The sequence below is a fragment of the Ooceraea biroi genome, chromosome 13 (assembly GCF_003672135.1).
Source record: "Ooceraea biroi isolate clonal line C1 chromosome 13, Obir_v5.4, whole genome shotgun sequence".
In the NCBI taxonomy this organism is placed as follows: Eukaryota; Metazoa; Arthropoda; class Insecta; order Hymenoptera; family Formicidae; genus Ooceraea; species Ooceraea biroi.
This window is the reverse complement of record NC_039518.1, coordinates 5,252,794-5,268,037: the sequence shown is the minus strand read 5'-3', so window position 1 is coordinate 5,268,037 and position 15,244 is coordinate 5,252,794. Positions and strand designations below refer to the sequence as shown.

The 15,244-nt window shown below is 47.5% G+C and overlaps 2 protein-coding genes across 2 annotated transcripts in view; one reads left to right on the top strand and one right to left on the bottom strand.

Moving 5' to 3' along the window:
- Position 1: 1 nt before the first annotated feature.
- Positions 2–355, bottom strand: LOC113563200 (mitochondrial tRNA-specific 2-thiouridylase 1-like). Its single transcript, XM_026974521.1, has 2 exons — positions 191–355; positions 2–111 (listed from the first exon to the last, which is right to left on the bottom strand). The coding sequence occupies exons 1-2, from the start codon at positions 264–266 to the stop codon at positions 2–4; spliced, it is 186 nt and encodes a 61-aa protein (XP_026830322.1). The 5' UTR covers positions 267–355.
- Positions 356–2,334: 1,979 nt separating this feature from the next.
- LOC113563199 (paired amphipathic helix protein Sin3b-like) overlaps positions 2,335–15,244 on the top strand; it is an 18,659-nt gene continuing 5,749 nt past the window's right edge. The window contains 15 exon segments of the mRNA XM_026974520.1: positions 2,335–3,708; positions 3,776–3,931; positions 4,036–4,188; positions 7,965–8,296; positions 8,398–8,632; positions 8,712–8,963; positions 9,181–9,585; positions 9,655–10,106; positions 10,190–10,664; positions 10,741–10,984; positions 11,042–11,404; positions 11,474–11,643; positions 11,730–11,924; positions 13,484–13,565; positions 13,568–13,760. Coding sequence (XP_026830321.1) covers positions 3,445–3,708; positions 3,776–3,931; positions 4,036–4,188; positions 7,965–8,296; positions 8,398–8,632; positions 8,712–8,963; positions 9,181–9,585; positions 9,655–10,106; positions 10,190–10,664; positions 10,741–10,984; positions 11,042–11,404; positions 11,474–11,643; positions 11,730–11,924; positions 13,484–13,565; positions 13,568–13,760 — 3,971 coding nt within the window. The 5' untranslated portion in view covers positions 2,335–3,444.

Below are 15,244 nucleotides of genomic sequence, written 5' to 3'. Positions count from 1 at the left end.
TTCAGCTGTCGCAGACCCATCGAGCGTCCTCGTAATCTCTTTCGACGGCACACGTTCCCGTTTCATCTTTAATGTCCCAATTTTTCATAAACACTCCGGTGACATTAAACCCTTCAAAACACAACGGAGGAAATTCTCATTAAACTACAGAGTAAGAAAGCAAACCCAACTTTCTTTGTTCTTGCCTTGCCTTTGTTTTTGATCAGCTGAGCTGCCACGGCGCTGTCGACGCCGCCAGATATGCCCACAGCGACGTTTCTAATCATCTCCACGGAGCGACTCGTCTCTTATCAATGTCTTCGCAGTCCTATAAAACAGAGAACATAATCCAGGCGTGCAAACCGACGTCGAGTGCAATTCCGTGAATCCGCGCGCTCGCGGTTCCGCGTCCGACGCGCGGCTCGAGGAGGAGACTGCAACCGGACAAACACGTGGATGCCGTAAGGTTCCGATCTTTCGTCGATCACGTGATGTTACTCGAGCGGTGCAATAGAGCGTTCGCGCTTCGACGATGATGAAGCGGCGCGTGCGCTTCGCCGAGGCAGCTCGGCAGCCAATCCGCGCGTGGCTCTCTCCGGTCGCTGACCAGTCGAGCTCGCCGACAGATCGGCGTGAAACGACTGCGGCGGCTGGTGTTCCGCACGATGAATTACGGAGCGCGCGATCCGCGTGGCCGCGACACGCGCTGAAAATCGCGACGCCGACGCCGGGCCGTTTTGCGCATTCCCATGACCCAGATTGCGATGGGGGGTTCGCTCGTCCCTTGGAACAGCTGTTGGCCGCGGGACGTGGGGAACGCCTCGGGTGCTCGGCCAGCTGCGCGCGCACCTCGGCGCCTCGAGGGCTCAGGGCCGTGCCGCGTCGCGGAAAATCCGCGATCTCGGAGCCGAGAGTGGAGCGAGAAAGCGAGCCGGCCGCGCGGGTAATTTCCCTCGCTCGGAGCATTCGAGTTACTCGACTTCGGCCCCGGGTCGCGCGAAGACGGAGGCGTCGGGTCTCGTTCGCGCGCGCGCGCGCGGAGCATTCAGATCGCGCGGCGCCGCCGACGGGAATCGATGGGGCGAAATTCCTACCCCGCGATGCTGAAATCCTGTCGCGCCGCGACTCCGGGGAGGAAGCGCGTCACGTGCCGGCGGGTCCTGCACGGTCGCGCGCGCCGCCCTCGCGCGTCGTTTACCCCGAGCTTCGCCGCTCGGCGGAGCGGCGTCGTGGGAGGCGCCAGCCGGCAGCGGCACCCGAGTGGTTGGCAACAGAGACGCCGCGCCAATACGCTCCTGCGCAGCCCGCCCCCCCACCACGCGCCCCGTCCCGCCGAGCGGCCGTCGGTTCCTTGTTTGCCATCACAAAATCCAATAGTTTGCCTTGTACCGCCGGGGGAGCGCGGGCACTCGCTGCTGCGGTTTCACGTACGCGTCTTCTCGCGGGGAGGAAAGAGTGCTGCGGCGACACCGCTCGACGCGGAAAAGATGCGGGTTGTCCCGCGTTTGTTTACCCACACGACGAGGTTCCGCGGCTGCTGAACGGTCGTCTCTCCCGCGCGCGCGGAAGTGAGAACGCGGTGGATTCCTGCGGGCGACCGGCCCGCCGAGCCCCGCCGATCTCTTGGTCGTGAAAAAACCGAGAGCGAGGAGAGAGGACGCCCCGGACGCACGGAAACTGCGTGCGACGAGGAGGAGGACGGAGAGAGCGCGAACGCGCGGGCGGAAGAGAGAGAGGCGGCGGCGACGACGACGACGGCGGCGAGTGGGGGAGGGGAAGATAAAGAGAGAAGAGGACGGAGAGCTTTTGTGTGCGAGGCTCGGTTAGTGCGCCTTCTCTCGGCCGCGGGGGACCGAGCTGGTGACGCGCCGAGGGCGAAGCGAGGAAGTGGACGCGCGATACTCGTCGTCGTCGGCGGGCCGCTGGGGAACGCGTTATGCGTTTGCGGAGAACATTGCGTAACGCAGCACCAGGGGCCGGCTAGCGTGCTCGGAGACGCAGCGGCCTCGTCCCTCGGCGGCGCGACCGACTGTGGCGCAGGGTCGCTGCCCAAGGGGGGGGAGGGAGACGGCGGAGGGGGGGGACGGGACGTTAGAGCGCGAGTCGCCGTGCCGGCGCGAGTTCGCGCGTGCATACGCAGCAGGAATCCAACCCGGCCGCCGCCGCCGCCGACGCGATCGAAAGTCCGGCGACGCCAGTGCGACGAGCCTCGGCGGAGCGGTCGCGGGACGCGCGCCGACGCCACCATTGGTCCGCGCGCTCCTCGCGCACCCCTCGTCGCGGCGCGCTCCGCGCCACGGAGCTACGCCGAGCGTCTTCTCAGGTGGAAATTGGTAGGTACGAGGAAAACCGAGAGAGAGAGAGAGAGACGCGCGCACGCGGCGGGCACATCTGCACCCGTTGCAACTCGCGGACCGCGCGCTCGCGCTCCCGGTGGAGTTTTGGTTTTCCGCGATACTTCGCGCAAACGCGGGCGCCGGAGGTTATATCGGGCTTGGGTTCGTGGCGTCCCGTGGGGCTCGCGCGTCGATAAGTCGCAAAACGTCCCTCGCCGACGGTGGAAGCGTTCCGCTCCAGCGTCGCGGTGACGGCGGCCGACGGGATCGTCGCAGGCGGGTTCTTCAATCGCGCCTAACCTGACGTAGTTTTCGTGCGTTACTTTCCTTCAGTTCGCAGGCTCGGGGGCTTCTCCTCGTGGAGGTTTGTTTACTCGAAAGTACGCGCGAGCCACCGAGTCTCGGTGATCTTTTTGGTTATTGCCCGATTATGATGGAGCTTCCAAGTAAATACGTGGCATGTACGCTCTCCAGTATATGCAAAATATTTTGCAAAACTGTGCATCTTTTGGATTCGATGAAGGAATTTCCCATTGACCGTAAAGAGTGAACAATCTAAAATAGATCTAAATTTAAAAATTAGTTATCGATATAGGGGTATAAAAATATCTTAGATATTACTGCGTGCCAGTAAAGTTCATCTTTCTACAGTATTTTCAAGTATAAGTATTAAGTGGTGCGTAAGTATTAACAAACGAATTACAGAAAAGGCCGTTATTAATATACCATTATTATTATTGAATGTGTGAAAGTGTGTTGGTGATTAATCCAAAGCAACAAATTGTCGAAAATAATTCCTGCTATGACACAAATATAACATATTGCGATATATTGCATCATAACTATTAATACTCTTTTTTTTCAATAGAAATACTTTCGATTATTCTTCCTAAATCTTGTAGTTCTTCTCTCTTACGTCCATGAATAATTTAACAAAAGGATCTGTTCTACTTGCGTGGCGACAAAATTTATGAACAAGCTACGAGCAAACTTGAACATATTTCTCCCCAAAGAAAGAGACGAGCACACAGCAACAGCAGCTTGTATTTTGCATCTCGCGCAGGGCGGACTGGATTACCGTTTGAATAACTGAGGTCTCGACTTTTCAGCACTTCCAATGTGATTTGCAATGAAACGTGTTCGTGGGCTAGACGAAGTAGCATCACCACCCGCCAAGCACTCAACGGTGAGTGCAGGAAGCGGTCTAGGTGGTGGAGGAGGTAGCTTGGAGTACCATACGAGCAGCGGTATAGGCGTCGTTGTACCTGGCCAGGCAGTTCGGTCCATCACTTCGAAAGAGATGCCAAGCAGTATACAATTCGGTACCGCCCAGGCTCAGCAGCAGTATACCGGTGCGATCGTCGTGCCGACGGCAGCACCGTCTCCCATCAAGGTAAGAAGCCGTTTAAGCGCGAAGGAAGCAGAAACGAGACCTACGTAAATGTTCTTCTACCAAGCAGACGAGCGGTTCCGCGGGTGCGCTGAGTACCTCATGTAGCGGCGGCAACTTGCATGGTGGAATAAGTGGCAGCACCCACACCATGGCGTCCCAGCAGCCTGCGACGGGATCGCAGAATCAGGTTCACGCGCAACAGCAGTCAACGATAAGGCACAAGGTATTGAAGCAATTTTGCTTTGCCTCGAAGCGCGCGCTAAATGCACGAACGCGCGCGTTAGTTCAGCTGCACGCTCTTTTAAAAAGGAACAATTGTGCTTGCAGGTACATTCTGGTAATGTAACGCCGCTGGCCACTACTCCGCCCGGTCCCAACCTGACCGGCGGAAGCGGATCGCAACAGTTCCAGAGACTAAAAGTGGAAGATGCACTGTCGTATTTGGATCAAGTCAAATATAAGTTCAGTGATCAACCACAGGTGAGCGACGATAGGCCTGGATACACTGGTATCCAGAGTCGTTTGGATCAATCGACGGAGAGTGAAGAGAAGCGCTAGAAGCTTCGCGTCACTCCGACGTTACATTCTTATATAATTGAAATAAAATTGAAATATTAATCGCCAGGCAATTTCATATGTTAGATAAATCTTTTTTCTTCGATCAAAACTGGCTAACGTATGCTACTGCACGCCGACGGGATTTGTCAGTCTAATAATGCAGCAACCGTTTTTCCCTTCACCACGAGAGAAAATCATCGATGCAGTATATCGCGTTTAAAAAAACCAGAGAATTTAGTTTATTGCTGACCATATGTTAGCCAGTTTTGAGCGAAGAAAAAAGATTTATCTAACACTTAAAATAAAAACGTATAAAAAAATATAAATAATAGAAAGTTAGTAAAATAGGAGAGTTGATTTTTCAAAAGTTTTGTAAAATAAAAGCTTGTAACAATTATACAGGGTGTCCCGGGTTTTAACCGACAAACTGCGGGAGCATATTCTACTAGTGGAAATAAGAAAAAATTCTTATATCGAGTTTGCTTAGAAACGCTTTATTACAAAGTTATGAACCAATATTGAAAAGAAATATGAGATAAGTAACAACAACGGAACATAGTGTAGAATTTGCAAGGTCGAAGACGTTTATGTCATGTGCCCATTTGCAATTACGTAATTTGGGTTCATTTCGACCTATGAATGAACATGATGATGTTCGTTCAGCTCTAAGACACCGACGACGCTCGGAAAGAATCTTAAATCTTTTTGATAATACTCCTACACAAAGTGTTCGACGTGCTTCGGCTCAACTGCAGATATCACGAAACGCTATTTCGAGAACATTGCGTGCTGATGACAGATTCGCATATCATTACACACCTGTACAAGAATGACTTCCAATCGATCATCAGAAACGAGTCGAATTTTGTAACTGGTATGTGAATGCGGTAGAAAGGGACAATCTTTCCTCATCAATGATACTATGGACAGATGAAGCGACCTTTACGAGACGAGGCATATTCAATTCTCATAATAGCCATGTATGGGCTCATAATAATCCACGTACTACCAGACGAAGAAACTTTCAACACGGATTTCGATGTAATGTTTGGACGGGTATGCTTCATGACCGGCTTATTGGTCCGTTCTTTTTACCTGACCGACTGAACGGAGAATCTTTTCGAAGATTCCTATCAAACGATTTACCAATTTCGATGGAAAATGTGCCACTGCAGTTTCGCCAAAACAGCTGGATACAGTTAGACGGTTGTCCATCGCACTACGCTAGACAAGTTAGAAACTGGTTAGACGAACATTGTGCTCATAGGTGGATTGGTCGAGGAGGACCGGTTTTCTGGCCTCCAAGATCGCCCGATTTAACGCCTCTTGATTTTTATTTATGGGCAACTTTAAAAAATAAAGTTTACGGTACAGAAGTGATCTCGCTTGAAGATTTAAAGCAACGAATTACTACTAGTGGAAATAAGAAAAAATTCTTATATCGAGTTTGCTTAGAAACGCTTTATTACAAAGTTATGAACCAATATTGAAAAGAAATATGAGATAAGTAACAACAACAGAACATAGTGTAGAATTTGGAAGGTCGAAGACGTTTATGTCATGTGCCCATTTGCAATTACGTAATTTGGGTTCATTTCGACCTATGAATGAACATGATGATGTTCGTTCAGCTCTAAGACACCGACGACGCTCGGAAAGAATCTTAAATCTTTTTGATAATACTCCTACACAAAGTGTTCGACGTGCTTCGGCTCACCTGCAGATATCACGAAACGCTATTTCGAGAACATTGCGTGCTGATGACAGATTCGCATATCATTACACGCCTGTACAAGAATGACTTCCAATCGATCATCAGAAACGAGTCGAATTTTGTAACTGGTATGTGAATGCGGTAGAAAGGGACAATCTTTCCTCATCAATGATACTATGGACAGATGAAGCGACCTTTACGAGACGAGGCATATTCAGTTCTCATAATAGCCATGTATGGGCTCATAATAATCCACGTACTACCAGACGAAGAAACTTTCAACACGGATTTCGATGTAATGTTTGGACGGGTATGCTTCATGACCGGCTTATTGGTCCGTTCTTTTTACCTGACCGACTGAACGGAGAATCTTTTCGAAGATTCCTATCAAACGATTTACCAATTTCGATGGAAAATGTGCCACTGCAGTTTCGCCAAAACAGCTGGATACAGTTAGACGGTTGTCCATCGCACTACGCTAGACAAGTCAGAAACTGGTTAGACGAACATTGTGCTCATAGGTGGATTGGTCGAGGAGGACCGGTTTTCTGGCCTCCAAGATCGCCCGATTTAACGCCTCTTGATTTTTATTTATGGGCAACTTTAAAAAATAAAGTTTACGGTACAGAAGTGATCTCGCTTGAAGATTTAAAGCAACGAATTACTACTAGTGGAAATAAGAAAAAATTCTTATATCGAGTTTGCTTAGAAACGCTTTATTACAAAGTTATGAACCAATATTGAAAAGAAATATGAGATAAGTAACAACAACAGAACATAGTGTAGAATTTGGAAGGTCGAAGACGTTTATGTCATGTGCCCATTTGCAATTACGTAATTTGGGTTCATTTCGACCTATGAATGAACATGATGATGTTCGTTCAGCTCTAAGACACCGACGACGCTCGGAAAGAATCTTAAATCTTTTTGATAATACTCCTACACAAAGTGTTCGACGTGCTTCGGCTCAACTGCAGATATCACGAAACGCTATTTCGAGAACATTGCGTGCTGATGACAGATTCGCATATCATTACACGCCTGTACAAGAATGACTTCCAATCGATCATCAGAAACGAGTCGAATTTTGTAACTGGTATGTGAATGCGGTAGAAAGGGACAATCTTTCCTCATCAATGATACTATGGACAGATGAAGCGACCTTTACGAGACGAGGCATATTCAGTTCTCATAATAGCCATGTATGGGCTCATAATAATCCACGTACTACCAGACGAAGAAACTTTCAACACGGATTTCGATGTAATGTTTGGACGGGTATGCTTCATGACCGGCTTATTGGTCCGTTCTTTTTACCTGACCGACTGAACGGAGAATCTTTTCGAAGATTCCTATCAAACGATTTACCAATTTCGATGGAAAATGTGCCACTGCAGTTTCGCCAAAACAGCTGGATACAGTTAGACGGTTGTCCATCGCACTACGCTAGACAAGTTAGAAACTGGTTAGACGAACATTACGCTCATAGGTGGATTGGTCGAGGAGGACCGGTTTTCTGGCCTCCAAGATCGCCCGATTTAACGCCTCTTGATTTTTATTTATGGGGAACTTTAAAAAATAAAGTTTACGGTACAGAAGTGATCTCGCTTGAAGATTTAAAGCAACGAATTACTAATTCAGTTACTGAGACGCAACAAAATTTTCAGGAATGTCGTACCGTAACAAATTCTGTACTACGTCGATGTCTAGCTTGTATCGATGTGCAAGGACAACATTTAGAAATGCGTCACTAAATCATTGCGTAGATAATTTTTCTTTTCGTGAAAAAATCCGTTGTTACTTGTCTCATATTTCTTTTCAATATTGGTTTATAACTTTGTAATAAAGCGTTTCTAAGCAAACTCGATATAAGAATTTTTTCTTATTTCCACTAGCAGAATATGCTCCCGCAGTTTGTCGGTTAAAACCCGGGACACCCTGTATATGAACTTTCTGTTATTTATATTGGTACTTGTATTCGCAGGTGTACAATGATTTTCTGGATATCATGAAAGAATTCAAGTCCCAGAGCATAGACACGCCGGGCGTTATAACCCGAGTGAGTCACCTTTTCAAAGGACATCCCGAGCTTATTGTCGGTTTCAACACGTTTTTGCCACCAGGCTATAAGATAGAGGTACAGGCAAACGAACAGGGATACGCCTTCCAAGTATCAGTGAGTATGCCCAGCCCTACCGCGACGCATACCGCGACGTTGTCGCAGCATCATTGCACGGTGAACGTCGGCTCACCGCCGGTCGCCAGTCCACCGACGCAACCGGCGAAAGCGCCACCGGTCCTACAAATAATGCAAGGGTGAGTGTCGCGTTCGTGCAAAATACATCAGGAAATATCATCGAAAAGGAAGCACGAGGTATTAACTAACCGAGATCGACGCGTCTCTTCTCTGCTTTCAGCTCGGGCAACATACACCACACTTTAGCAAACAGTATTACGACCAACAGCTTAACTGTTCACGCGCCTTCGCCGCCGCCGATGCCGGTGTACAATAATTCACACGTTAGCACTGCACAAGCGCAGGCTGTAAGTCAGGCCCTGAGTCAGGCTGACGGCGTCTCGACTGGTGGTCAGACGCAGCAAAGTCAACCGGTCGAATTCAATCATGCGATAAACTACGTTAACAAAATAAAGGTAAAGGTTGTTTGGCGGGGTGTATAGGAAAATATGTGGAAACGGAGAGGGTAACATAACACGACGTTATTATTTTTAGAATCGGTTCCAAGGTCAACCGGATAAGTACAAGCGTTTCTTGGAGATACTACACACGTACCAAAAAGAACAGCGAAACTTGAAGGAATCTGGCCACATGAGTGGCACGAGTACTGGTGCTACGGGTGGAACGAAACACCTGACGGAAGCAGAAGTGTACAGTCAGGTCGCTAAATTGTTTGAGAATCAAGAGGATCTGCTCGCTGAGTTTGGACAGTTCTTGCCAGACGCTACCAATCAGCAGGGCTCGTTGGTGAGTCACCTAACGAAATTGATTGAAATAAATTTTGCATTGTTCAAGGTTTTGTTAAAAGTCTCCCAAGTCCATGCTGTGTGAGGGAAAGTAAATGCAAAAGCAAAATAAAAAAATTTAATTCGAATGCATAAAAAATCTATCAAAGAGAACGAGTTATCAATTTCCACTACGTGAAGTAACCTGTTCTGATTCGTATTAGTCTGCCATGTTTCAGACTAACAAGACGACGTCGGTGAACGATCATACGGCGATTGTGAAGAAGCCGATTGGTATTGGCAAAACACCGTACAACAATTCCGGAACCATTTCGAGAGACGTGCGGGAGTCGAGCGGCACGACTGCATTGGAGCGCGATAATCGGGATCACCGGGAGCGAGAACGGGAACGAGACAGATCGAGTATACGGGACGTCAACAGCGGCCAGAAGTTCGGGCACAGCGCGGGACAGTTGAAGAGGAGTCCGTCGTTTTCGACCTCCGCGACAGCCGGCAATTCTCATCACATACAACACGGTCCGCCGCCTCTGAAGAAACACAAAAGTGTCGCTTCGATACGCGATGTCACCATCGCGGAGGCTGGGAAGTACGGCACCCTGAACGATTACGCTTTCTTCGACAAGGTAAGATTAAAATCCATTTTTTCGGGTGAAAATCAGGCTTAAATAAATGTTTAACGATTTTCTATCCAGGTCCGAAAGGGACTGAGATCGCAGGAGGTGTACGAAAACTTCCTGCGATGCCTCGTGCTCTTCAATCAGGAAATAGTCTCGAAATCGGAGCTCGTCCAGCTGGTGACACCGTTCCTCGGCCGCTTTCCCGAGTTGCTGCGGTGGTTCAAGGATTTCCTCGGTTACTCGCCGGATTCGACCGCCACCGTGGCGACAAACGCGGGTAACGCGGTAGGAGTGGAGGCGTTCCCGAACAACGTTGTGCGGAGCCATCAGGAGCGACCGCAGGGCGACCTGGCGATGGAGATCGATTATACGGCGTGCAAGCGGCTGGGCGCGTCGTACTGCGCGTTACCGAAGTCGTACATTCAGCCAAAGTGCAGCGGCAGGACGCAGTTGTGCAAGGAAGTCCTCAACGACACGTGGGTTTCATTTCCGACTTGGTCCGAGGACAGCACGTTCGTGACGTCGAGGTAATCGATCGTTGTTCATTGCTTCGCGATACCGATAAACTGCCATTCGCTCGCTTACAAAACGCGCCCGTTTGCATTTTCAGGAAAACTCAATACGAGGAGGCCATATATCGATGCGAGGACGAGCGCTTCGAGCTGGACGTCGTTATAGAGACTAACGCGTCGACGATCCGCGTGCTCGAGGGCATCCACAAGAAGATCAACAGGATGAGCCAGGAGGAACTGCAGAAGTTCAAGCTCGACGACGGCCTAGGCGGCTCCTCCTTCACGATCCACCAACGGGCGTTGAAGAGGATATACGGCGACAAGGCCGTCGACATTATAGAAGGTCTGAAGAAAAACCCGGTGGTGGCCGTGCCCATCGTACTTCGGCGGTTAAAGTCCAAGGAAGAGGAGTGGCGAGAGGCGCAAAAGGGCTTCAACAAGGTCTGGAGGGAGCAAAACGAGAAATATTATTTGAAGTCGCTGGATCACCAGGGGATCAACTTCAAGCAGAACGACGTGAAAGCACTGAGATCGAAGAGCTTATTCAACGAGATCGAAACTTTGTACGACGAGGTTCGTGCCTTCCCTTTTGCTTCCTTTTCTCTTCGTTTTCCGCGTTGCCTAACGCGTTTCATTCTATTTCACGCAGAGACACGAGCAGGGCGATGACGGTAACGACGGTCAGGGAAACAGCGGTCCGCACCTCGTTCTAGCGTACAAAGACAAGTCGGTATTGGACGATGCCGCTAATCTCCTGATCCACCACGTGAAACGGCAGACCGCCATTCACAAGGAGGATAAGCAGCGAATAAAGCTCCTGCTAAAGCACTTCATTCCCGATCTCTTCTTCCATCCGCGGCAGGAGCTCAGCGACGACGAGAGGGACGATGACGGTAAGCTTCGCTCGACTTTTATAACTTTGAATTGTTTTAACAACTTTCCTGCCGCAGATGAGAAAGAAGACATGAACGCGGCGGCGTGCAACAATTCTCAGTCGACGGCCGCTTCGTCGCTGGGTGGCCTGCAGGCCAACCGAAGCAAAGCACCCGTATCGCCAAACACGTCTTCCACTTCCGCGAAGAACGATTCCGACATTAAGACGCCCATGCACGCTCTCTCGAACGACCCCGAGGAGGCCTACACGCTCTTCATGGGCAGCAACAACTGGTACCTCTTCCTGAGGTTACACCACACACTCTGCGAGAGACTGACGAAGATGTACGACAGGGCAGTCGCCCTCGCCGACGAGGAGTCCAAGTACAAGCAGCAGCGCAAGGAGAGCACGGCGGTCGCTCTGAGATTAAAACCAAAAAGTAAGCAAAACGTAATTGGATTAATTAAATTCAACTAATCACTCTCGATGTTCGTTGCGTCGCGCACAGGCGAGATCGAGATCGAGGATTACTACCCTGCCTTCCTGGACATGGTGAAGAACGTCCTCGACGGCAACATGGAGAGTACAGCTTACGAGGACACGTTGCGAGAGATGTTCGGCATACACGCCTACATTGGCTTCACTCTCGACAAGGTGGTCACGTACGCTGTGAGACAAGTAAGTAGGACTTGGTTGGACTGCGGATCTCCAGGCAGCAAGGGCAGAAACAAGGTCTAATGTCTGCAATCTGTTGTTATTGCCAGTTGCAGCACTTGGTTTCAGATCCCATATGCCAGCAGTGCATGGAGTTGCTCCAACGGGAGCAGCGCCAGCCCAAGGAGAATTCGGGTGCCGGTGGATTGTGCGCCACGGCCTACATGAGATTAGGGGCCGAGTTGTCGTATCAACGTAAAGCTGAGAAGGCAATGGCGGACGAGAACTGCTTCAAGATATACATAGTACGTGTCTTTTTTTCTATTTGGATTCAACGCTTGGTGGCAACGCAGTTTCTTTACCAGTAACGCGATTTAACGCGCGGTATTCTAAGGTATTTTAAGATGTTGATTAGACTTTATCATTCGCAAGTATTGGGTCGTCCGGAAAGTTCGTGCCGATTTTTAATAGATGGCGTTGGAGCATGTCTGAATATATCAATGTTATTGAAAACATACGATTTATATACATATGCTTAAAGGTGGCATTTCAACGCATCTTTAGGAACAAAGTTGTTTCAGATAAATTGATTCGTGTCAGTTTTGCACTCTTTTGAAGATGGAAGAAAACAAAGAACATTTTAGACACTCGATGCTTTTCTATTACCGGAAAGGCAAAAATGCCTCACAAGCAACAAATTCGATATGTTCCGTTTACGGAGAAGGCGCTTTAGCTGAAAGAACCGTACGTAAGTGGTTCGCTAAGTTTAGAGCTGGTGATTTTAACCTTAAAGACCAAGAACGCTCGGGCAGACCCTCTACTACTGATGATGACCCAATCAAGACACTGATCGAGAATAACCCGCGCTACACGACACGTGAATTAGCAGAGATACTGAAAATATCGAAAACCACTGTCCACGATCACGTAGCGAAGCTTGGTTACGTAAGTCGCTATGATGTATGGGTTCCGCATAATTTGGCCGAAACAAATTTAATGGATCGCATTTCCATCTGCGACTCGCTGTACAAGCGCAACGCAAACGTACCATTTTTGAAGCAATTAGTGACGGGTGACGAAAAATGGATCATTTACAACAATGTAGAACGAAAAAGATCCTGGGGTAAGCGAAATGAACCAGCATTAACCACTCCGAAAGCCGACCTTCGTCCAAAAAAAGTCATGCTCTGTGTCTGGTGGGATTGGAAAGGAATCCTATATTATGAGCTCCTACCACACAACCAAACGACAAATGCAGATAAGTACTGCTCGCAACTGGACGAATTAAAGACAGCGATTCGGGAAAAACGTCCAGAATTAGCTAATAGGAAGGGCGTCGTGTTCCATCAGGACAATGCCAGACCTCGTGTTTCTTTGACTACCCGACAAAAATTGTTGGAGTTTGGCTGGGATGTGCCACCTCACCCACCGTATTCACCAGACATTGCACCTTCAGACTTTCGCTTATTTAGGTCTTTGCAAAATTCTCTTAGCGGCAAGAACTTCGACTCTTTGATCGACATAAAAAACCACCTGGAGGAGTTTTTCGCCGAGAAACCTAAGAAGCTCTGGGAGAATGGAATCTTCCAGTTGCGCGAAAGATGGACAAAGGTTGTGAAACAAAACGGTGCATACATAAGTCAATAAATATTTACCGACATAAAAAAATGTTGCCTTTGAATTTTCCTTCAAAATCGGCACGAACTTTCCGGACGACCCAATAATTACGAGAAAAGGCCGGAAGAGTAAAAGTCGCGTCTACGTTATGGATAACGGACCGCGTTTCGCAGGCGGGTAGATAAAGGTCAACTCGTTAAAAACTTGATATCCTCCTAATTTCATCTCGCCTTGCCTTTTGTTGCAGTACAAGAAAGACTGTAAAATGACAATGGAGCTGTTAGATACAGAAGGCGACGAAACGATGGATAGCAGCTGTAGGGAGAGAGAAAGGAGGGCGTCGCAGTCACTGAAAAGTGGTCGACGTACGTTGAGAGATTTTCTGCACCAGCTGGTCAGACAAGCCCAAAAGACACGCCTACCTTAACAGAGAATGAGCCGACGACCAATCATCCTGTGAGTAGCGACCAGGCGGCAAGGGGGGGGAGGGGCAGAAAACGCAAGAATACTGACATTAGCAGAAGGTATAGGATCATATGCCTTTTCATAATCATCAATAACGCTCGCGTAAAACTCCACGCCTGTGATCAGAGTTGTACGTTCATCGGCTCTTCTTTTACATTCTCTTTCATTTTCTTTCCTTTTTTTCTTTCTTTTTTTTGTTTTCCAAGGAACAAGGAACAAAATTTCCGCGGAATCGCGTCGCTCGGACGTAGAAAATTCGGTTGCGCAGGATCAATGTAAAATCGGGCGCCCTCGCGGCGATTCCAATCGCATCGTTTAATATCGCGCGACGTTCGTGGGAAAGAGAAAGGAAATTCGCAGCAGACGCGACTCGCCGTCTCGCGGAATATCGTGTGCGCGAGGTGCGAATTACTTTCCTTCGGTTGTTCCACTACGGCGCAGAGAACTTATGCGGATGCGGAACTTCCCCTTCGTTCATACCTCACACGAATGATTAAATTAGGTTGCATCCATCGATCATCGGATTCGATTGTCGATCGTCAAATGTTTGTACATTTGTTCAAATAATACTTCCTTCATACGCGAAGCACTAAAGTACATATATTCCGTACTTCGATGAGAATCGAATTTGTACAACGGAACCGCGATTAAGTTTGGCATCACTATCACATGATGTGATGTGAAGAGAAGTTACATGAAATTTTCTGTTGCGCCATTACAGCGGAATTTTTCGATCCTTTTTTCTAAATATCAGTAAATATATAGCTTTAACTCGGATAGTCCTCTTAAATTATCCGCGATGTTCGAAAGATGAAAAACGTACGTATTTTCTTAATATATTGTTTTCTTGTTTCATACACGATTCAGTTTTTATTTATTTTTATTTTATATATACACGAAAAAGAGAAAGTTAAACGTGCAAAATTAAAAAAAATTGAGTAATGCAACTTCCTCTTTAATCGAATGTTAATCAAAGAAGAGTATTAAATTTATTTATTTATGACGATTTCTTCTTTCTTCATTTTTAATTTCTATTATGTCGTTTGTTTTTATCTTCCTTTTTATTTAATTTTATTTTTTCGTATTACATCTTTATTGGCAAATTATTTCATATTTCGTTTTGTTGATGCGTAATTAGCTTGTAATTGAAGTCACACATCTGTTATTTCGATACGTGTGTGTATATATATATATATATATATATATATACACAAATGTATTTCATTACACATTTGTTTCACGATATCTAAACATAGTGTAAAAACTTTCTATAAAAAGGGACGGGAAAAAGTATTCAATTACAAATTGTATCTTTTTGTTTATTATCATGTTTAAACATGAATTGTTCGTTATATTTACTGTGCAATAGATCGGCTAAACGCGCGGAGGCAAATGAGGAAAATTTCATGTATATATTATCGTACTGTACGTACCGCACACGCATTCGTTTCACTCATCGTTATACATTCATTTAATGACGAATGTTATCAAGAATCAGTGTAGTTGTGAGGTAACATAGTGATGACCAATTGTTGTACATTAT

Excerpts from the sequence above, each read along its gene's own strand:
- LOC113563200 (XM_026974521.1), bottom strand. The coding sequence starts at position 266 with ATGATTAGAAACGTCGCTGTGGGCATATCTGGCGGCGTCGACAGCGCC. Across the intron at positions 112-190 it reads TCAGCTGATCAAAAACAAAG|GGTTTAATGTCACCGGAGTG; the intron begins GCAAGGCAAGAA and ends TGTGTTTTGAAG.